Source organism: Centroberyx gerrardi, chromosome 8 (assembly GCF_048128805.1).
Source record: "Centroberyx gerrardi isolate f3 chromosome 8, fCenGer3.hap1.cur.20231027, whole genome shotgun sequence".
NCBI lineage: Eukaryota > Metazoa > Chordata > Actinopteri > Beryciformes > Berycidae > Centroberyx > Centroberyx gerrardi.
Window position 1 is genome coordinate 4,688,220 of NC_136004.1, and position 24,189 is coordinate 4,712,408.

A 24,189-nucleotide genomic window follows, 5' to 3' on the forward strand; every position below is an offset into this window, starting at 1 on the left:
GACTGAAATTGATCAAACATGTTTCTCTCAACCACACAAGGAGTCCGCCCAAGATTCAGAAGTTTGCTGGTTCCATCACCAGTACTGATTGTGCCTCATATTACAAAAGTGCCCCTAAGCTAATACAGCTTATTAATGATCAAAGTGATGGTCAACAAACAAACAGCTTAATGAAACAGAATGGCATAGTCGAGGCTCCTCTTCTAAATAATAGCTGCTATATTACCATACAACAGTATTTTCCCGTGACAGCAGGCATTGTTCCTCTTGCCAGAAAAGTTTCATATTAGAGTATAGCTATCGGGAAGCTGATCTTTTGCTGGTCTGAGTATAAGCACTTGGGACCTGGATGGACGCCGATCCTGATACAACAGATACTGTCTGTCCACATCTATTGATGTTCAACCACACAATGAAGCTATACCCTGGCCAAAACAGTGACTTAGTAATTACTGAGAAGCATTATGAGCTGTGTAATGTCACTATTTTGTCTACAACATTAAAGGCAAAGTCACCTCCACCGTTTTCCGTGGCATTTTCCTCCTCTACAGGCACGCCCGGAGACCCGGCGTCCGACCCGGCCGCCTCCAGAGAGCGGGCCGACGAGCGCGGGCGCTCCCACGAGAGGAAGCACCACCACTCGTCGGCGGACAAGCAGCGCTACTACTCCTGCGACCGCTACTGCAGCCGGGAACACTGCCACACCAAATCTGCCACCGCCAGCTGCGCCACCTCCCCCAGCGAGGGGCAGGAAACCAGCTTCAGCAAGCAGGTGGGAGGGCACGGGCCGAGCCCAGCAGCCGCTAGAGAGGGCCAGAGGAAGGTGTAGCTTCCACCCATGATCAAAATGTTGCATTAGAATGAATTCAGGTTAAGGTCTTCCCATTGACAACCAGTGCAGCATTGATGAATTCTACAATAAATATGTAATCAATCAAAGTGCATCATATCCATCATATCAGAGGTGGTTGACATAGATATATATCGCAAATCAATATATTGGCAAACCAATATATTGTCTAGTCTTAACCTGGACAGTGTAATATGAGGCAGATAAGGAGTGCTGGTTATGGGAAAGGCAGTTTGGGATAAAGAAACAGAAATACAGTGAGGGTAAGAAGTAAGGAGTTGAACTCTTGACAGCGATGTCTCTGCATGCTCTTGCTACTCAACTTTCTGTCTGCCTTTAGTGCAGCCACTCATGGCCTTTCACTTCTCTTTCCGCTTTCTCTTCTCTTTCTCTTCACCATTTCCTGTCCATTTTGTCTTTCTGTCGCTTCCTTTCCATTAGCGGTTGTTATTTCCCTCTCTGTCTTCCCTGTCTGTGTCCTCTGTCCGTCATTTGTGGTCTTTCATCACATTTCACATTTTGGTGTCTTTCCTTTCCTTTCCTTCTTTTCCCTCCGGTGGCCCTGTCCCTATATCCTTCCCCTTTTCCTTTCCTTCTCTTGCACATTTCCCTCATCGTTCTATCGTTTCAAATTGCTTGTCCAATTTTCATCTAGGGCAGTGGTTGGGTTAAAGGCGGCCCGGTGGCGTTGAGCTCCAGTTGTAGCACGCCGAGCCGCGGACGCCGGCAGCTCCCCCAGACCCCCCTCACCCCCCGGCCCGGGGTGGCCTACAAGACTGCCAACTCCTCCCCCGTGCACTTTGTGTCCGGCCCGGCCTCCCTGAGCCCCGGCAGGCTGAGCCGCGGCCTGTCGGAGCACGACGCCCTCCGGCGCAGCGGCTCCCGCCACTTCCCCTGCCCCGTCACCCGCATCAGCTCCGAGCCCTTCCTGGGCCGGGGCCACGGCGAGGCCCCGGGCGGCCCGTACGGCGGCCCCTACGGCAGCCTGCGGGAGCAGCTGGACGTCCTCCGGGACGCGGCATCGCCCTCGCCCGGCCCGCGCTCCGGACGCTCCCCTCGGACCGCACTGCCTCCCTCTCCGCAGCGGAACCTCGGGGTGCCCAACGGGTACCACTTCAGCTTCGGGGGCGGCGCCAGCCCGGGCTCTGGCGTCAGGGCACCCAGGTATTACCAGGAGGCAGAGGAGGACGAATGGTGCTAGCATGGCTTTAAACCGATGTTTTTAATGCATTTTTGAGGAATCGTGATGAGTTTTATCATCTTCTTTGAAGGCTTTAGTTTACATTGTCACCGTGTGTGTGTGTATAATGCTGTATTTTAATCCTAATGCGGAGAGATGAGGGGTAGGGAGAATATTTAATTTTGAAGGGGATAATATTTGAATGTGAACAAAAAAGTATCTATATCTAGGGCCTGTAGGATAATTAAATGGCAAAGTGAGTTTTGGAATTCCAGTCGAATTTTTGCCAATATCAGATGTCTTACAGTAGCTGTCCATGACTTGCAGTGACATCAGTGTTTTGTTGACACCGCCTTATTGACTCCCAAACAGTGTTCTGTTATAAACACAGTCTACACAACAGGTGGCCATGAACGAGCAAACGTCTCACGTCTCAAATCAAAGATAATTTAAAAAGATTGTAGTCCTTGGAGGTCACATCTAAATTCACCTAACAAAGTGTTTTTTTCAAAGCAGTTGAGCGGTTGTCATTGTTTATTACCGGAGAGTTTTCCCTACCTGTAGCTGCCGGGCTGCGGTGTCTCACGTTTCACTCTTGAAACGGTTAGCCAATCAGAACAGAGGGTCGTTAATATTAATGAGCCTTAAAGACACAGCGACAGAAACAGCCTGTTCTTGGTAAGGCTCAGAGAGATGCTGGAAAATGAACGTGTAAAAATGGATTGAGAGACACCACACACACAGCTTTGAATGGACCTCAAGACAGAAAATAAAACACTGTAAAGTGGAGAATATGGGACCTTTAATACACACTTTCACTCACTAACTGTGAACATTTGTTTTGGGAGTCAGTATGGTGGCATCAACAGAAAAGTGACGTCACCGCGAGTCATGGATACAATTAAGACAAAATGCAATTCAGTCGTCCAGTGACATGATGATAAAACGATTAGGAAAAGCTCAAAGACATTATTGACAATGTACAAACAGCTGTGTTCTGCTTTAGTTTAGGACTCTACCATTCCATGATGTTGCCTAATCCTTTACGACATTCCCTTTCTGCCAGTCGATCAGAGAGACTGTGGGGCGCGTCGTCACAGTGATGATTGTCAGTTGTGTCTGTTAACCGTTTCTCTCGACTATTGCGGTACTCGAGAGAAGCGAAGCACGGTCGTGAAACGTGATCAAATGACTGATTTGTTTTCTATGAAGTTTACTCGTAGGTGTTACCTTTTTCATTGTGTGCATTTTTTTGTATGACGTTAAAAAAAACGACAACAAAAACGAACGCGTGTTTAATGTGAACTGCTTTACGGTTTGCCATCGTTTCAGGTCTAACGTTTTCTTACGGACTCCTTTGCGACGTTTTCCAGACGAAGTGCCTCTCCTTTTAGATACACTGTAGAAAAAAAAAGATGCAACGTCGACTTTTTTGACGCGCGGCACGTAGTCGTTCGGTTCGTTCTGTCGCTCTGCAGGAAAACAAGTTGTACAGAAAAGCCTTATCTGCACGCAGAGAAACGACAGCTACGCTTAAAAACAGAGGAATGAAAAAAAAACGACCTTATGATAGTCGATATTTTTCTTGTTTTTTTTTTTCGTTTTTGATAAATCATGAAATCATGTATGGGTAAAGGGGGTGGGGGGGCGGGGGTGGGGCAAGACTCAACCTTGCGCAAAAAGCATATGTGAGCATTTAACAACTATGAAAACTGCATTAATAGTATATCAATCCAGTTACATTAATACCAGTAACACAAGTGCATGTTTTAGATGGTAGACCTGGTCGACAACCTGCTATGATGACCTTGTAGAGTCTGTTTCTTCTTCTTCTTCTTTTTTTTTTTTTTTCTTCTTCTGGTGAGGATGTCACCGCTGTGTGAGCCTCGCAAGCTCCTGTATTGCCTTCTATTCCATTGTTAGGACTGCAGAGTGTGTCTGTCAGCAGGAGTCTCTGATGGGGGGGTGGGGGTGGGGGGTGAAACATGTCGTGTGCACTTTCAGATTTAGGACTCACAATAGCCAGAGGTAGATCCAGTCACACTCCTGATGGCCGTTTGAGTCAGGCCGGGCCTCTGTATGTGTGTGTGTGATTTTAAAGGAACAATCCACCCTAAAACCCTTTAACACCCCAGCTATCGGTGATGTACCTTGCATTCCTGGGCCCCATTTTGTTGTTTGTCGAGATATTTTCACCTTTGATTGAAAGCAACACGTTCACTCCCTTTCTCCGGGGGTTGTCGAAAGGCATTCTGGGAACCGTAGCACATCACTAACTGGAGTAGAAGTAGTCAAGGAAGGTTGAGGGAAAGTGGGTCCAAAGTAAAATTACAAGATAACTCCTGGAATGCACTGAACATCACAGATTGAGATCGAACAGTGGAAAAACTATCCAAGGGTGGATTCTTCCTTTTGGCCCAAGAGCTGAACCTGCTGCCTCCCTGATCTCTGCTTCCATTATGGAGGAACTTCTCCTGTCTGTCAGAGCTACGGGGGACTATCAGTGCCCGACGCTCCGATCTCCACATATTATATGCAACTCGCTTGATATACAGGACCGTCGTCAGCATCGGACCGCCTCGACGCAACGCGAGAGGACGTTCTCGATCGGCAGAGAAAGTCCGACCCTTTATGTCTGGTAAGGGACAGACCGGGGCCCGGTTTGACCGCAGCAAACACCCACACACGCACACAGGGGCCCGTCCGCTTCCACACACAAGGCGAAGGTCAGAAAACGAGAGTAGGGCTATGCAACAAGACAAAAACATTTCTCCATCCCATCCTGTAGCTTTACATGCTGGTCTCTTCCGATTCGGGCTTCAGCATGATTGTGACCAAATGTTTTCTAGAAAATGCTACGAAGAGAAAAAAAAAAAAACGACGCATACAGAAAAACCTATTTAAAAATGCATAAAGGCACAATGTGTAAACAAGAATAGAATATTTAGAAATACAGCAACTTTATATATTTGCATGCATAACATTTACCCACTTTGACGATTGTCAAAAGCAAAAATCGCGGCTCAACATGGGACATTTTCTACCTGTATCCTGTTGTTGGGTCACAAGGGTCCTGTACTCATAAATTATCCTTTAATCCACTTTAGTTTTGTTACAAACAGGAACACATCTTCACATTCTTCCACAGATACACTACTAGTCAAACGTTTGGACCCACCTGATTGAATGTTCTATGTTTTTCATTCTCTTAAAGCCATTTTGATCTAAAGGCTTCTGCTTAAATGCTTGAAATTTGTTTCTTAAGGCCCTGACACACCAGGCCGACGGTTGGCCGTCGGCCAATGTCAGGCCGTCGGTAAGCGTCTGTGTCCCTAGTTTTTGCGGTGTGTCCCGCACCGTTGGCACTAGTCGGACCCCTGTCGGCGGCTTTTCAGCCGATTGAGCATGTTGAATCGGCGGCGGAGCCCGGCGGTGAGAGAGATCACTCTGATTGGCACGAGAAGAGAAACGGAAGTGACGAAAGCAAGCAAACGACCAAAAGACTAAGGGCTGACAATGCCAGTGCCATTTGCAACTTCTTATCAGACATATTCTCGATTAGAAGTAGCGAAACCGTCTGTGATGAGTGAGAGTGGTGTGAAAATGGTAAGCAAACGCTGCTTTGTTTACGGTTTGTATATCCGCAGTCCTAGGTCTTCCGGTTTCCCTTTTTGAATGACGAATACAGACTACCGCCACCTGCTGGTATGGAGAGTTATTTCCCCTCACGCAGGCGCAGAACGTACGTGCTAGTTGGCCGTTGGCTGTAGTCTTTGCGGTGTGTTCAAGTGCAACTTTTTGGACCAGACACAGGCGACGTGAGGCGACGCAACAGTCGGCCTTCGTCGCCGCTGGTTCTTTGATGTCGGTTTGGTGTGTCAGGGCCTTTAGACCAATATAAATAGTGAAGTTGATCCTATGTATGAATTTCTTTCCAAAGCCTTTGCCTTTCCATCAAGGCAAAGGGCGGCTACTTTAAAGAATCTAAAATATAAGATAATTTTGATTTGTTTAACACTTTTTTGGTCGCTGCATAATTCGATTTGTGTTATTTCATAGTTTTGATGTCTTTACTATGATTCTAAAATGTGGAAAATAGTAAAAATAAAGAAAAATGTGGTGTCCCCAAACTTTTGACTGGTAGTGTACGTTTATTTTCCTTTGAATTATTTGTCATGGTGGGTCAAGAAAAATCATATTGAATACCTTCCTTCATCTATGCGGCCTCTGTATTACTTTGTGCCCAACTCTGGAGCAGTTGGCCGCCAAACATACAAGTGATCCAATCTTTCTTTCTGCATACCAACAGCAGTGTAGATGTTGCTTTTTTTTTTCCCTTGAGAAAATACAAATGTTTGCATGTTCTAACAACATATGTGCATGTAGGAAACTTAGTACTTTTTGATACCATGTGTTATTTTGTTGTTGATTTTTAACGATATTTGATAAAACTGTGGGGTTTGTTGAAAAGACAAATTTATATGAAAAAAAGAGAAATCAAACAGTATTGAACATTGTTGGTGGTTCCACCCGTGCGGCAGAGCTGGAACATTCCTTTCTTTGGGTCTTGGGATTCAGTGAATTGTTTGTTTGCCTGATTTCTGTTTATCGGCCAGACTTTGAATTCTGCAGTTGTTTCTACATTAAACATTTTGTATGAAGCAAAGTTCCTTGAAATAAAAAAGAATGAAATGAAACTTTGTGTCTGCATCTCAGAGTAATGCCTGGAGGGTTTGAGCAATCTGCTGCATGTAAAACTAGTATATGGATGGTTCCAGTCCTCAGTTCTGAATGGCAGATTCAAAGCCTCTGTAATTATTATAATTTTTTTTTATTTTTATAACAAAACAATTTAGCCTACAAAATTACAGGCATTGTCAAATAAGAGTAAAACATATCACATATTACTGCTTTCATAAAATGATCAAAATTAGGAAGAATATTGCAGAAAATAAATATAAATAAATGTGTTATAAAATACACCATAAACACACACCTATGACCATCAAGTGTATAGTTAATTAAATGAAAGGAACAAAATGAACAATTTTCATCACATAGTCAATTTGGGATCACAACTCTTAAAATGCCATGTCAGGACTCAACTGCTTGCTTGATTTTTTCGTTTATGGTCGATAGTGCAGTGTTTGGTTTGCTGTAAAATATATCATCGCTAAGTACGTGTGTGTTAGGTGTGGAAAAAGCTGATTGGGAGCAACTAAAGTCTCCATAAAACTTCAATCATGACGTCATTACGCCTTCAAACCAATTTGATTGTGTGACCAATTCAAAGTCATTACTTTAATAGTCAACTCGTTTCCGACTCTGAGTTTTCCCACAGGTCGGGAACGCAGCATAAACCACTGCCTCGCGCGGCTTATTTCTTAAATTTTCATTGGTCCGGAGCACGGAGTCCAGAGCGCCTTCCAGTGGGCGGAGCCAGAACGCACCAGGTAAATGATAACAAAAAACTGTCAAGTTGCTGGAGAAAGCTACGATAAGACCGGAAGTTAAGCGGCGTTTCTTTCAAAATAACAGCATGAAAAAAGTATCACGCTTATAAAACTCGATTAATTCAGTATTGGGTGTACAGAACATAACGAAATATCATTTGTTGTCATTTACTATATATTCCTCCTTGAATATTTTAATAATTTTAATGTTAATACTCTGTAGGCCTATTACCCAAATGTTCGCAGTACGGGTTTTATTTTGGAAAATTTTGACCGGAAGTCATATTGTTTCATTCTTGTCGGCTTGACACTGGTGAATAAAACCATAATGGTCAATTGAGCAGCTTGTGAGTTTCTGAATGGAAATGTCACAGGATGTTTGCAGTTATTCTACAATGAAACCTAGGGAAAAACATTGCTAAAAAAAAAAAATATTGATATGAGGCAATTTTAATGTTAATGTTCCTTGCATTGCCAGTGTTTTTATTGTACGAGGGAAACGACAATATGTTTCCATTAAGGCAAATACAGTTTTGGGTGGTTTATTTTTACACACTTGGATCTGCTGTGGACGTTTTCCCCAAGTCGTCTGTGCATGGAAACACGTGGAGTTTTCAACAACGAGGTAAGATGAGAGAAACCCGGACAAGACTATATTAATCCTATAATAATTTTCATCAGGATACTTCAGGATACTACTAAAATCACAGAAATCCTACAATTATATATAATAAGAGCTAAAGAGAAAAGTTAAGGTCAGTAAATCTTTCTATTGAATACCATAAGTTCCTATAAAGGAAATTACACAAATGTTATAGTGATTTCTTATAGTGATTTTTGCTTGGGGAAAAGGAAATGTCATGCTAATGCTATCTTACAGGTAATGACACACTATATAGATTGATTTCCGATATCATATAAATTATTTGCCATTATTTGCCATCATTCACCAGATTTTATATTCTTCACGAATCTCCTAAAATCTTGTTATGAAGCTGAATTTTGCAGTGATCCTGTGTTGCAGTACCAGATCCTGCCACTGGGGGCAGCTGTTGCAGTGCTAAAACATGATCTCCTGTTATAACCCACTACAGTGTTAATGAGATTTTCCTCAAGGGAAAAAATCAAATAGATATCCACTGATTTTCTGATTCTCTCTAGAGCTCGACATTAAAGCAGCAATTCAAAATAAAAGCCCCCCCCCCCCCCCCCTCTCAGTTTGGGCTGCAGTAGTTTCCCATGCCCTATGTCACTACCCCCAGCCTGAAATGACAAAGTACAAACTTCTCCATATGTAGAGGGGTAATGTATTCCCATAATGCTTTCTGACAGTGCTTGTGTTAGCTCTCCAGAGTGTATTCTCTCCTCACTCTTCCCAAGTAGGGTTTTCTTCTGGGACCAGGCCAGCTGGACTCAGTATAGGGTTCGACCGATATGGGGCTTTTGAAGGCTGATACTGATATTTTTAATTGAAGCTGTATCTGACCATTTTCACGGCCAAAAATGACAAGTATTCAGTGTTTCCCTGCAGGAATTGTATTCTTGTCAGGGTGGAACAGCCTCTGAAACAGCATTTGGACCATGATGGGACACTAAAACTCTCCACTGAAACCCTGACTACATAGGAATGACAGTAGACAGGGTGCCAAAGTGATTCATTTCAAGGACAACAAGTAATTTACACACTCAATTTGATGCTGAGCCACACCCAAAAATGTCTTGCTGGTTGGATTGATGTTGTTTTTGTAAGTAGAGGCAATCGTTGCTTTGAAGAACTGCAGTTTTAAAGGAGAAGTTTGGTGATTTTGGACCTCTTACATATCTGTTGTACTATATTCTCTGTGGGTCCACAGGTATGTAAGAGACAAATTATATAGAGGTCCAAAATTGACGAACTTGTCCTTTAATGATGCTTCATACATAATGCCTTTGTAATCCCTACTGAAAACTCAATAGAATATTCCAATAACATACCTGACCTTGTTGTACTTGCTACTACTGCACTATACAGTGATATTTGTATGGTATACTTCTTCTAAAGTTTATTCTAGGATTACTGTAGTGGTTGAATTCCTTCTCTCTCTTGTAGAAAAAAGCCACGGATGCTTTTGATCTGTGACATCGAGACAGTGCGCCGTTATCATCTGATGTCATGTTCTAACAGCGTGCCGGGCAGAAAGCTGATCTGTAGGCCCTCTGTTCCCGTATCATGTCATTAGGAGCAGATCAAAGCGCTGTCCGGCCCGCTCCGTCTGCCTCTGAAAGCCGGTCGGGGCATCGGTCCAAAATCCAGACTCGGCGTTGACGAACAGACACCCAGTAATTAATGTCATCCCTTTGTTTCATAACCAAGCTTAGTGCGTTGCCAGGAGGAGCCGTGCCTGTGTGCGTCTGCCAGCTGATTGTGGGTTTGGACAAATAAGAAACACCTAATAGAGCCATAGGTGGATGGAGGGGGAATTGTACTGTATTTATACTGTATTGGACAGGATTTAATGTTAAAACTATAGCAAACAGATGGAAAGTAAGTGTATACAGGGCTTTGTGGTTTGGATCATGATAAGATAGGGGAAGGCTTCACACGCTAGTTTATCAAGTCTGACATGCTGATAGATTATTGTCAGGTTTAATGTAATCATATTTCTAGATGTCAATTCTTCTTCTCTCTATCACTGTTGGATATAACACAACAGTGATTCAAACTATAGCCAGTTCATGAAAGCTTTTCCAGTTTCCGGGTTGTTCGGAATAAGCAGAAGTGGGCGATTCTTTTAACTAACTCGATTCTTTCGAGCTGTCCGACGGCAGTGAATCGATTCAAAACAAGCTAGTTTGCGGTTTGGGTATCACAGCAATGAATGAATGAAACAAGGAAGTTTGAATTTGCTGTGTCTGTAGTTGATTAAGCCTCTTTTCTGGAGAGTAGCCAGCCAGCATTGAAGTCATTGCCAAGGTAAGCAGATAACAGCTGTCTCTGGCCCAAATGCTCACTTTGTGTTCACAAGCAAACCGACGTTCACACTGAACCGATTTGAAGTTTCGATTCAGTTCTGTTGGAGAACCGATTTGACTTGTTCACTGTAAAGTATCGTTCAAATGAATGATTGATTCGGGAATTGACTCATCACTAAACACAATGGTGCAGTCTACCAACCTTTCATTGATGACACCTAGCTCTCACTGTCACTTCCTCATCAACAGTATTTGAGACTGCACAGTGATAATACAAAATGAGTCAAATTAGTTGGCAGCACACAGCTTCATAATAAAACCCATTGTTTTAACACAGTGAGCAAATTAGCTCACTACTAACAGTTAAATCTTCTCTAAAAACTTAGTTGGATATAGCTACCTGCTGCACAGCAACTTACTTCACTAACTAGTTACAGTCTTACAGTGCTAACATGATTAGCTAGCAGCTAACTTAACCTTTGGTAACATAGCCTACAAACAATCTGCCAAGTTCAGCCACACTCACCTTCATAATTGAAGAGATCCTTTAAATAATTTATAGCCTTTTACAAGATTTGATTTTTTATTCTCTTTTTTTTTTGTCAAGGAAAACAGGTTTGTCTGATTTTGGGCAGGTTGTGGAGGAAGAATACATCAATCTTGCATGCTGATGGGTTATTTACAGAATATTGGTCTATATTTGCCTTAAAGTCACAAGAAAATGTAACCGCTAAAAGTACGAGGAATAATTTTTTTTTACAGGGAATAAAAGTATTGGAATTTTGATGTAAAAATATGAGAAAATGAACATTTTGTCAAATGTTGTTGGCATTTATCATAATATAGGCTAGGTGTACACTATGATATGAAGAACTGATAACATGCTGAAAAAGTCATTTTCATTTCATTGTGACCCGGCCTTAATTTATCTTGACCCTCAGCCAGTCCTCTCTGAGACTCTGTTCTGTGTCCTTTAACGTAAACCTTCCCCAGCCCGAGTTCTATCACTATCTCCTTGTCTTTGGGTCTCGATCCTGACGTCAGCGCGTTGGCTTTCCAAACACAAGGCGGGAAACGCTGCTCTAAAAGCTGTTGTGTCTTTTCAATTACACCTCACAGGCTGAGGCTCGGGGGACATCCAAGAACAACAGCGGGCTGAGCCGAGGCGCTGAGCGGGGCTTTGGGTTGACGGAGGATCTCTTGTGGTTAATAACGCTGGACGAGTGGGCCTTGGCGCTAACGTCTCTTTAGAACCGCAACCTCGAACCTCGAAGTCAAACACAGCAATTTATCATGACTTAAGGTGGACAGCGGTGACAATCACGCCGTCCCGATCTTACGGCTTCGTTGCAAAGAAAACAAGATGAACGTTCGCCCCGGCCGCCTCTGACCTCTGATATCATAACACACAGCGCCAACCGAAAATGAAAATGTCACCGCATCTCCAGACGGTTGGCTCATGTTGCTGTTTGGAAACCCTTGGGGTAATCCCTTCGCTTGGGGTTAAAACGCGCGGTATCGCTTTACTCTGCAAACACGACGGGCGGATTTGAGTGTGACAGTTCTGGCATTAAAGGGGGGGAAAGCCCTCTTGTGCGTCCTTGTGTTGAGAAAAATCACATTTTCCAAGCTCTTTACCCTAAAGAGGGTAATGTCTACGACTTTTGTTGTTGGTACAGTATCTCTGGCTTGATGCTCGGCCTAACTCGACACTTGTTCCTCTCTCGAGTCTCTGAGAGATCTAAGCCTCCCGGAGTCCTTTAATCACCGAGAGCTTTTTGCTTTATCTCCGCTTTGCCTTTGATCTCGACAGAAAAGCAACATTTCAACCGGTATACAAAAGCTCTGTAATCAGTTTCACCAGCATGACGCTCTTGAAAATGAGAGGATATCCTTTCTTTGCTGTGAGGACGACCTTGTGTACCGTAAATGTGTACAATCTGTAGTTTGCGATGTATTCGGTTACAGTCTTGTAAACTTGAGCCGATGGCAGCTGGAGGGTTCCGAGCGTGGCCTTGATCTGTCTGACTGATGGCTTTCCTGATGCTTGGCAGTGTTGGCTGGCTGGCGTGGCCGTTTGGCTCCGAGGCGGCTTGTAGCCATCGGGGGGGTCCTGGCACTTCAGCCGCCCCCGATGTCATGTTGGCAACGTAGACTCCCCCGGCTGCCGCTGCCATCGGGCTGCGAGAGTCCTTTGTTGACCCCCGTAAAAAGGTGACGAGGGCTTTAACGAGGGCTTTAACGAGGCTACGCGGCGTTTCTTTTGGTGGGACGCTTGTGTTTAGCGCTTGTAAATGCCTGCTGTAAAAATGAGGGTCAGACGGGACAATCGCAGCTAGTCAATCTGTTTTTATTATTATTTTTATATCAGATGTCAGAGCGGAGAAATCATTCCAGTGTGGTGTGGGAGGATTTTACTCAACAGTCTGTAAACCTGCCTCACCCTGCTTTAAAGAGCTGCTAACCCACCTAATAGAATTTCATTAGTATGGATTTCAATGGAGAGTTTTAGATGATGATGATTAGATGATGGGCTGAATTTAGAGATACTGAATATCAGCACAGCATATTGAATAAGCTTTAATCTAAGAATAGCAGTATCAGCCTTCAAAAACGTCAAATACAAGGCCCCTTTGTTCATTGTAAAGCACTTTGGCGTTTAAAGTGAGCTGTTAAAACTGGAAAAAAACTGCCATAAGAATTTCATCATAATTCAGATTCAGATTCAGAAACTTTATTGCCTATCACAAGCATGACAGAAAAAAGGAAAAAGACCAGAAAAGACATGCCACATAAAAACAAATAAACAGACATAAGGGTTAAAAACATACATAAGATTAGAGGTAAAAGTAAGTGAAAGTGCATGTGACAACGTGCAAATATGACAGTGTGCGAATGTCTTTCATTGTTTGTTTAAAATACTGATGGTCATGAGCCGGTCAGTGTTCATATATATGTGTAGAGCTCCTTGTGTTCCTTCCACACAGGAATGCGGTTCTTCCTACTGTAGGTGACCTGCGATCCCATCAGTCAGCACAGAGCCTGACCAGACTGACCCTGTCACTCAGACCGACGCCATGTAGCGTACTGTACACTACAACACTGGGTTCAGCTATATAACCTCTGTTTTACCATCGCTAGGCCTAGATTACTCAAGATTATGTTTTACACTAGAAAGGCCAATGGATTTTGGGGGTCTAAGAAGGCCAAGAAGCCATCAATTGAAGGGGGTGAATATAATTATTACTATTTCCTTGCATGATTTGAAAATGAAAAATGAAAATCCAACAACACTGATATGTACAGAAATTGGGTTTAGGAAAACTCATGGAGGGACATTTTGAAAGCTAAATTCTATAATTCAGTTCTGTTGATTGTTCATTGTTTTCTTTAATCTTTGCTGAAATTACAGGCTTCTTTCATGTTGCAAAGTTACAAATATTCAACTAAATGAGTATCAAAACTGCTTATCAGAAGTGGGATTTCAACCCACACCTCCACTCAGACACCAGAAACCCTGGAGCCTTAGACCACTCTTTTTCTTTCAACCTTTATTTACTCAGGGAAATTTGACGGAGCGGCATACCCTTACACCCTGCTTCATATTCATACAGTTCCACACATTCACACTGGGAGCTGCCCAGTACAACCACAGTCTTATCGAAAAAGTGTCATGCAAGGTTTGTTGTCTATTCACCTGAGGCTTCTGTCTCACTTGTTTGGCATTGGAGGAAGCTTGAGAGCCAAAATCCACGTTCCTCCTGCATGAATGAAGTAATCAAAATGTGTGAAATCTAGAAATAAAGTGAGCCTGAACATTGTGAGATTTTTGTGAGTGCAGATCATCTTGCCAGAAATATCAAAAATCCACCACAGTGTCCAGTTTGACATCAGAAGAACAAAGCTTCTCTGCTGTTGTATGTATAGTGAAGAGTGTTGGAATCACTCCTAAAAGACTGATTACTGGAATGTCTCTAGGAAGATTGGATGATGAGCACCAGACTCATTCGCCTGGTTACTGTAAATGCGAACATTATGTTTCTATTACAGAATGTCTAGCCATGAGCTCATTAGTGTGGAGTGGTACGGGTGGCGCATGGACACGTGACTGTCCATGTGGTTTTCAACGTGGGCTCCGGGGACCACCAGGGGTCCTTGAGGGGGTTCCAGGGGGTCCCCAGCAAACTGATGAATTGTTAAACTTCAGGATTATTTCATTCACATGAAGTGAACACAATTAGAGAATGTAGAAGAATGACAGTTTTGATCATAGTTTCTCTGTTATCTCTCTACCTACAATGCAGACAGTCATGGAATTCTGGACAAAATCATATCTAACAATAAAAATATTCTCAGATTTGGGTCAGAGAGACAAAATCTCATCAAATGGGGGTCCGTGGCCCTAATGTGGACTAAATTAATCACACTTCACCACCCAGAAATCCTGTAAGGTGACGTCAGCAATGTGTCTGGTGGGGTGGAGGAGGTGAAGAGGTTCAGCCATCGCTGATGAGTCCAGCTTTCTCTGGACTTTTGGATTTCGCTCTTCAGTTTGGATTGGTCACTTAGTTCCCACCAGTGACCGTACCTGACACCAGAAATTATTGTGGACAAATAGAGTGAATCTACGCTCTTCTCTGTTGAGGCTGTTACCCACTGGTCCTGCAACTGTAGTTTGCCGCTGTCCCATGCAGTGTTTGGTGGAAATGCATTCCAGTAATATTATTACTTTCAATTTCATTTGTAATATTACAGTTACGAATCAAAAAAGTTTTTACTTTTGTTATCACTACCTCTAAGTATCAGATTGAAGTTAAATTACCCAAAAACGACAGTATATCCACATCCCTGGATTGTTTTTTAATCATATGAGCACACTCTGAGCAAGATGAAAGATTTGACTATCTGGGTGGAAGTATTCCTACTACTTGGAGTTTATCAGCTAAAATTCTAAGCACTAGATAACTACTTATTCAATATTATCTGCTAAGAAATGAGTCCTCTGCTGATCTAAGGCTGTACAAATTTGGGTCAACTCACTTCCAGTTCACTCAGTTCAAAAAGTAAACTTCAACTGCAATAATAATAATAATAGAGACTGAGCCTTCATTCCCATTGGTTTCTTCAGAGATTGGATATAAGATTGTTTTCATGTGGCACAAGTTTGTAGTTTCTGAATTCCAAAGAAACTTAATGTCCTAAATTGAATGAATTGAGAATGAATAAACCCCAACCCAGGTTTTTCCAGTGTCAGACTGGCCAACAGGAAAATTTCCCTGCAGTTACACTGACTGCACAATGCACTGTATGTATTTTTCACATGTATTTTAGAATGCGAAGCACAGATTCTTGAGAGTATTTCTGAATTAGGAGCTTTATGTGACATATCAGTCTTTGCAAAGTCAGGTACGGCCATTTCTAAACCTATAATATCCTAGAAGTGTTGGGTTACTGTCACCTTGGGTCACCCCTTCGTACTTCAATATTATTCTTCTGGGAGGGGGGAAATGAGGAAATATTTTAGGGTCACACTTAGTGAAGGCAGAGAATGCAGAGAATTTGAAACCAAATGCTCTTGTACCTGTACACAGGCCATGGGGTTAAACCTCTTGTCCAGTCTGAGTGAATTCGAAGGACCTATAGGAAAGAAACTCCCCTGAACTTCAATATATTTAAATTATAGATAATCCAATCTGCAAAAGCACTACCATTTATCAAGTGGGGGATATCTCATTTTAGGAGAAAACTCTTATATGCATCAGGATGTTGACTGCAAATCCAAACACCTCAATCATACATGTAATACTTGATGTAGTGTAATCACAGAGGATGTAGTGTAATCACAGAGTGAGGTTACCTGACTATCATTTTGCATGTTCTTCCACAAAGAACTTTATGTGTAGCCTACAATATGTTTTCCCCAAGCAATGATGAGTAACAATTATGTCATCAAGAGATAAGGCTATGTATAAGCTTACAGTGCTACATGACACTGAAAATACAGAACACGTCTTTAAGTTTGGAGTAGATGATTGTCCTTGTGAACTGCCGCCCTGTAAGTGTCTGTTTCCTTAAACTGTGTTTGATTACCTTTATAGCCACAATTAGAGGTGGGAAACAAAACAGCAGAGGAGTTTTATTCCCCTTTTATTTCCCAGGTCTATATAATCACTCCCACTAGACTGAACCTCAGTTAGCCACTTGTGTAAATGTAACACTAACTAGGGCAGGGGGAGCTAATTGTTCATTACAAATGGAAACCTAACCCTAACGCTAACCCTAAACCTCTGCACCCAAGACACTGAACCCAAAAGGTTTTCTCAACCTCTTCACCTCAAATGGGAAGACATCACAGCTTGGCGCTAAACACTAACTTAGAGCTAATGCTGTATTCCATTTAAAGTTAAAGTTGGAAGTGGGAAATTTGTAATTACAACCTGTGTTCCAGTGGTCCAGTTCAGAAAAACTAGGGAAGAAACATGAACAGACGCAAGATTTAATTTGCCCAACGTAAAATATTGTTTCCGGTGCAACAGATAATGTTATGTCAATGATACTGTATATAGCAACATTAGCTAGCTAGTTAGCATAGAACTTTAGCAACTGTAAGTGCAACTTTGCATTTCAAATTCATATGTTTAACCATTTACCTCACAGGTGTTTTGATAGATTTAAGGTCATGTGGTGTATTTTGAGGATTACAAACTTGTTAAATGTAAGGCTGTGTTTACAGTGATAGGGCGCCATGTTGACGTGACGTCAGATTACTGTAAACCTCGGGGGAGTTTCCTACATGGAATTCTGACTTGAAGGGATGTTCCACTGCATTTCTCCTATTAGGAAATGGGAATTTCTGACTTTCCAACATCTCTGGAACGCAGTTTAAGTATTTCCAACAATTAGCAGCTCCAGAAGATACACTATGTTTTACTCAACCATACTGCTACAGCCTTGGCCGTGGTCAAGACAAGACAGCTGAAGCATCTGTATATGAGGGCCAGTGGTGGCGTAAATGTTAGAGAGGCAGACTTGTTACTGGCTCAAATTCCGTACTGGAAAACCTGGGATTTGGAACTTGAATAATAAACGTTCTCCCTTCCCTCAACAACAATCATCAAAAGTGCCCTTTAGTAAGGTAGGTGGCAAATAACATCAGATCAGATGCAGGGACTTACCTGACTATCATATTTGCCATAACTTGGGGTTTAGTGAATTCACATTCAGAATGAAAACATGGAGAAATACCTTTATGTCCTGCTTATTGCTGTTTTTAAACTTTATTTATCCACAGAATGTTCCCTGAGCAGTTGACTGAACTGTTTCACATTCACACCTGGGAGCTTCCTAGTGCAAACAGTGTTCTACTGTTGACCACCGGGAGCTGGCCAGTACAAGACTGGCAGCTCCCAGATGTGAATGTGAAACAGAGCGTTGCTGAAAATCAACACACATTCTCAGCCAGACTTCCCTGGATGAATGAAGGTTAAAATTGAGCAACAAGTAAGACATACTGGTATTTCTCTATGTGTTCTGTCTGCACTTCTATCAGCAGTAGAGGATTGCATTCAAATACACTGATAATGTTGCCTTCTGGCAGCTCCAGACGCACTTAGTCATGAAACTGTTGGTCCTTGGCTCTGTTACTGGGAGCGAGTTAAGTCAGAATTTACCTCTCATCTTCTCTTCTCTCAACACATGGACTCAAGATGCCTGTCTCTCTGTTTCCACCTGGATACATCAAGTCAGTCTGTCTGCTTTGAAAAAGAACACCTCTCCATCTCTGTTTCTGTCTCTCTCTCTTTCTCAGTGTACACTATAATGGAGATTCTCAAACATTTTCGTGTCCCAGACCCCCAAATACACCCACATGGAACTGTCTACACTGTACATGGGGAGATAGTAGTGGTGAAAGTGAAACCTAGGATTTCACTAGGGTATGACATGAATGCCTCCATATAGGAATGCGCGGCCTCTTTTCAGCACTTTACTCAAGCTCACGCTGTAAAATATACAGCCCGCTGACTAGTGGAATGCAGTTCATGGTTCGTGGCCGGACCTTTCATCACATTATCAGAGCTCAGTCATGTGCGACTAGAGGTCCAGTAGTGGAGGAAGAGAGGAAGGATGGGAAGGACAAGAGGATTGAGTGATGAAGTCGGTGCACAACTAGACAGGTAGACAGGTAGACAGCCTGGTCTTTCACCACACATATGCAGAAAAAAAAAAAACGGCTTCATAGGAATGGGTCCACTAAGCCGTATGAGCTCCTGGTAATGCATCCTGTTGGCACCAATACTAGACTAGATTAGATTAGATTAGATGAAAGTTTAATGATCCACATAGGGAAAATTGGGTCATGGCAGTAGCAGAGAAGAGGATCCAGATTAGAATAAGACAAATAGAGATTACTGAAGATAATAGAGCAAGTAAATGAAAAAGATGCAAGCTCAAGTTTCATGCAGGCATGCAGCATTATCGTTATCATCATCACAACCACCCAGAGATGTGACCAAGTCAACTTTGCTCGAGTCCCAAGTCAGTCTCAAGTCTTGAGGCACAAGTCTCAAGTCAAGTCCCAAATATATATGTAGATTGCCATGTCAAGTCCAAGTCAAGTCCATGTCATTAATGTCAAGTCTCAAGTCTAAATGTAGATTACCAAGTCAAGTCCAAGTCAAGTCCATGTCATTAATGTCAAGTCTCAAGTCTAAATGTAGAACAGCAAGTCAAGTCAGAACAAATCAAGAGTCCAGTATCAATTTAATATCGAAATATCTAGGACTTTTCAATGCAATATGGTTTTAATAGGATAAAAACTTGGTAAGAGCATCATGAGTTTGATTTCTATAATCAGTTTCAACTTCAATAAATTCAATCATTCCATACAAATTCAGAAAACAGAATTTAAATTCAGTCGTCTGCTGGAACAAATCTCATCACTTTCAATCTAAGTCATTTACACAAACACAAGATCTCAAGTCAAGACTTTAGAAACCTTTTCAAGTCGTCAAAGTACAAGTCAAAGTCAAGTCACCAGAACCCAAGTCAAGTCTCAAGTCTTCTCTTCATGCATCAAGTCTCAAGCAATTAAAATTGTTAAGGGTGCTCCAATCAGGATTTTTGGGGCCGTTCGCTGGAAGCAGTATCGGCCGATACCGATCACAGATCACCGATCACGGGGTCTATTTGAAGCCTTTTATTCATCGTGTAGCATTAGTTATGTTTTTATTTAACTATTATTAAGAGATGAGAAAGTATCATGAATTGACAACTGTTTATTGGCAGGCAACATGTGCAACATATTCCACTCTCTCTCTTAGAGACACAACTTAAACCATAGCAGCCTACGCTTGGTTACTGGGAGCAGCTTAGAGCTTAACAAATATAGCTTTCCTGTGGAATAAAATAAATACAATTTTATAAAATATAAATTAGAATAAAAGCTAAATGTGCACAACACACCAAGTTAGAACAATAAATTATATATAGGCCTACTGAGGCAAAAAAAATCAATTCCAATAGACGGAAAACACAGGGCCTTTCTCAATTTACTCCAACTTTAGAGACTATAAAAACTGCAACATAACAAAATATTTTTCAATATTAATCTGGATTGAGGGAGCAAACATTCAGAGTCAGAGTTAAAAAGTAAATATCATTTTCAGTCCACTCAGTGGATACTGACTAGCACCTACAGTAGCCTATATACAGCTAATCTGCAAGTCTCGGAAACCCAGCTGTATTCCGAATAACGTTAATAACCCTTAGTTCTTCTTTTTGGAATTCAGCCGGTCGTCTTCTTGGCATGGAAAAAAAATTATCCCTCACGCCCGCGTGTGCAATGGGAGGCAAACAGACGGGTCCGGGGAGAGAGAGAGTGAGCGAGCGAGACAGAGCGAGAGAGAGCGCGACACACACACACACACACACAGAGAGAGAGAGAGAGAGAGCGAGAGACAGACCGCACAAAGAGACTACTTCTGTTTGGATCTCTTCCCAACTCGTCTCTCTCTAACATTTTTGCAAATTTATTGTCTTTTTCAGACACCTGGTAGAACTGCCAGACCGGTGAAGCCATTTTAGCGGCGCGTAGAGAAATTGTCTCGCGTGTTTTGCGTCATCTTATCGGCTCTTCTGATCGGCCTTTATAGAGACCACCGATCAAACTATTTAGAACGAATATCGGCCGATAACGATCGGTGGCCGATCGATCGGAGCACCCTTAAAAATTGTGACTCGAATCTGACTCGAGTCCAAGTCATGTGACTCGAGTCCCTCTGCAACCAACTCATTTCAACTGAATTGTATCGTCAGTCATGTTGTCTGCCCAGTCCCTGCAATGAATGGTCAGCACAAAAAGCTAATCAGGAAGGTCACAACCCTGGCTATATGATAAATGAATTGTGTCACAGGAATTTCCCTTCATAACCATCCGTTATGATCCTGGCAGCAAGGTGAGGAAGATAGAAAGTAGCATGGTCAGGACAGAATAAAGATGCACACAGGGTCAGCTTATGGCTGATAGGCCTATTGTCTCTATATATAATTAGTGTTTTGAATAAAATTTGACACCACACACTTTGTAGATACTTCACCAACCTCAATGATAGTGCCAGATACATGCTTGCCACTATCCAACACTAGCTTGTATGTGACAGAGCGCTGCTAACTCCTTGACTGCTGTACTTCTTCCTCGGTGGTGATGGTGCACGTGTTCCCTCCTAATCCTTCATCCATGGCTGTTACAATGCTGCCGAGCTCCAGCCCAGCAAGCAAGGAACGAATGAGCGCTATTAGGACCCTCCACCCCCACTGTGGGAGTTGGGTTTCACTGCCATACCGTGCTAAATGACTGCGTCGGCTTTGCTGCGGCATGTAAGGAAAGTTCAAGGGTTGGGTCAGGAGTCAAGGGAGGTGAGCTAACGGTGAGGCATTCTTGTAGCTCATACCACAAACTCATGGCATTGTGAGATTGTATTCAGGTGCACTGGACCATTTATTGCAGTCAAAGTATGCACTACTGCTGTATATAACAATATTCTTTATATATTACATTATATATTTTAGATGCTTTAATTCAAAACACCATGGACCATGAGTGCATACATTTTTCATGTGTGTGGCTTCAGTGGGAATCAATACCCTAACCGCCACCAGTTTTCAAACTTCACTGCCAGCTCCTTATGGAGCTATTTCCCCCCCAAAACAAATCGTATATAAACCCAAGATTGTGAAATGGTTCAATCATAGAAAAGTAACTTGAAAACCAAAAGTCAGTTCTGTAAATCTATACACAGGATTGTATGTTTTGCAAATTCAATCCTACGAATAACTGTTTATGCCTTCAGTTCTCATTTTGCATCTCCATCCGTAGGTTGCCAAAATATTTGTTTCTGTTCAGACTTTTGACTGTTTGTATCCTCACTTGTAAAGCACCTAAAAGTGCCTTACATGTTACGTTTCTCTTTTGGCTGAGATATACCCGCTGAAATGTAATCGAGTGTTGAGTTGTAAAACACAATCTGTGTCTGGTCTGTCTTTCTAAATGTAAATCAGGATTTGTAATACAAAATGTGGATTACAATCCTGTTTATAGATTACAGAACTGACTGGTTTTCAAATCACTTTTTCACACTTGAAGCATTTCACAATGTTGAGTTTACGTACGATTTGTTTTGGGGGAAATATAACTCCATACCATTTTTAAAAAACCATGCTATGGAGGTATGATATGGTATCCCATACTGACTTTTGGCATGAAGGTTAAGCACATTATGGGTTAGTATTGAAGTTATAGGAGTGATTTTAAGACCTTTGCTTCTAACACAGTTCATTTTTTGAGGACAGAATCATTTTTGTTTGTATTGCCGGGTGAAGTCCGGGTATCACAATTTTGGAATTAAACCTTTCCATTACAAGGGACCATAAGGTTCCAGCCTCTTAAGGACTGTGCATGCAGTCCTGTAACCCTGACAAAAGCTACTGGGTTCAAAACATGTTGGTTGTCAATATTAAAGCTGTGTCAATCGCAGATTGTCGTTTTAGTTCTACAAACATTTCTAGGAGCCAGAGCTGCTCTGGAGACAAACATAATCTCATTGGTTGAGCTAACACTCACAGCCAAAGAACCACAGTTTTTCTGGCTGAGAAACGTTAGGCTGAGGCCCAGTGAAAAAGATAAGAGGTAAGAGGAGGTAGCTAATATTGTGAAACCTATATGCTCTTGCTACTAACTGAAAAAATGCAATCTAGCCATACTAAGAAAGTTCAGACTAGCTTACCTAGATAGCTAGTATGGCTAGTTTGCTAGCTCTGCTATTCAACTTTACCAGTTAGCTAACTTGCGCTCTGAAAAACTGTGGTTCTTTGGCTCTGCCCAGTAAGGAGATTATTTCTGCCTTCGAGAAATGCTTGTAGAACTAAAACTAAAACTCTATCTGCTTGCCAATTGTTTTCCAAGAGTAGCTATTTTTTTGTGCACCTTGGAGGAGCTGCAAGTTTTTTTCCCACCCTTTCTACCCATTGAGCTATACAGGGAATGGAACCCTGGCAGTGTTAGTGCCATGCTCTACCCATTGAACCACAGTACACAGCTTCACAGAATCACAGCGTTGTCTTACTTTCTCCACAGAGAAGGTGGATTTGCTGCAGCATTTCTCCCAGATGGCAGTCGACTCCACCAATGTGTCTTTATCAGTGGACAGCCGGAGGTGTTCCACGCTCCACATTGGCCTTTATGCCAGCCTGACGATGGCCACACAACAGGCATTTGGACCCAAGTACTATGTTTTTTTTTATCATTTTGAATGCATGGATGTTTTTTGAGTAAGTCTTGATGTATGTGTTGTACATGCATTTTTGTGTGGGTGTGTGTGTCTTCCCTGCAGGTTTGCAGAGGAGTTCAGCGTGCTGATGGAGCTGCGCAGCTCTCAGGAGGAGGACAGCAGCCTGGTGACTCTGTTAGACTCCCAGCATCACATCCACCTGCAGCTCCGCCTCGGCCCCCATTCACTCACCTTCATCTCCACCCAACACAGAGACTATGAGTACGTCCGACGCCCCAGAATACAGCTCTCTACTGTTCATGATAAACCAGTTCATGCCTTAGACCAGGAGGGTCCAAACTATTGACATGGGCTTTTATTAAAACTCTGATCTGGTTCAGTCAGTGTCGTCCACCTCTGATATGATGGATATGATGCAGTTTGATTGATCATAGAACTGATCAATATTACACTGGTTGTCTATGGGAAGTCCTTTACCTGAATTGATTCTAATGCAGCATTTTGATAGGAGTCAACACACGAGAATGCGTGAATATGTCCCACATCTATGGAACCCCTTTTAGACATTGATTATTTAGGAAATGCCACATGAAAGCATTAACTTCTTAAGTCAAGAATGTAGTGGATGGTAAACCCACCTCCGCTCAGTTTGCCCACCTTTTTATTTGCAGAGCAGAGTTTACCGCCTTTTTAGCCAGAAATAAATCTTCTTGACATAAAGTAGACATTCTTGTAAGTAGTTTCAAACAGATGTAAGATATATAAGGAAAGTCTGTTTTAGGGGGTATCCACCTTAGTTCAGAGGGAACATTCATTACTGATCTCTCTTCCCTCTCTTCCCTCAAACGCAGGTTTCCGGTGAGCTCCCTGTGTGATGGCCGGTGGCACCAGGTATCGGTGGGCGTCTCCCCGTTCTGGCTGGAGGTTTATGTGGATTGTGTTCTGGTGGAGAGGGTGGACTGGGCCCAT

General features: G+C 42.4%; 1 protein-coding gene across 1 annotated transcript in view; it reads left to right on the forward strand.

The window, feature by feature from the left end:
• cacna1ba (calcium channel, voltage-dependent, N type, alpha 1B subunit, a) overlaps nucleotides 1-2,051 on the forward strand; it is a 135,193-nt gene extending 133,142 nt beyond the window's left edge. The window contains 2 exon segments of the mRNA XM_078285198.1: nucleotides 552-772; nucleotides 1,506-2,051. Of these exon segments, the coding sequence (XP_078141324.1) occupies nucleotides 552-772; nucleotides 1,506-2,051 (767 nt within the window).
• Nucleotides 2,052-24,189: the final 22,138 nt, after the last annotated feature.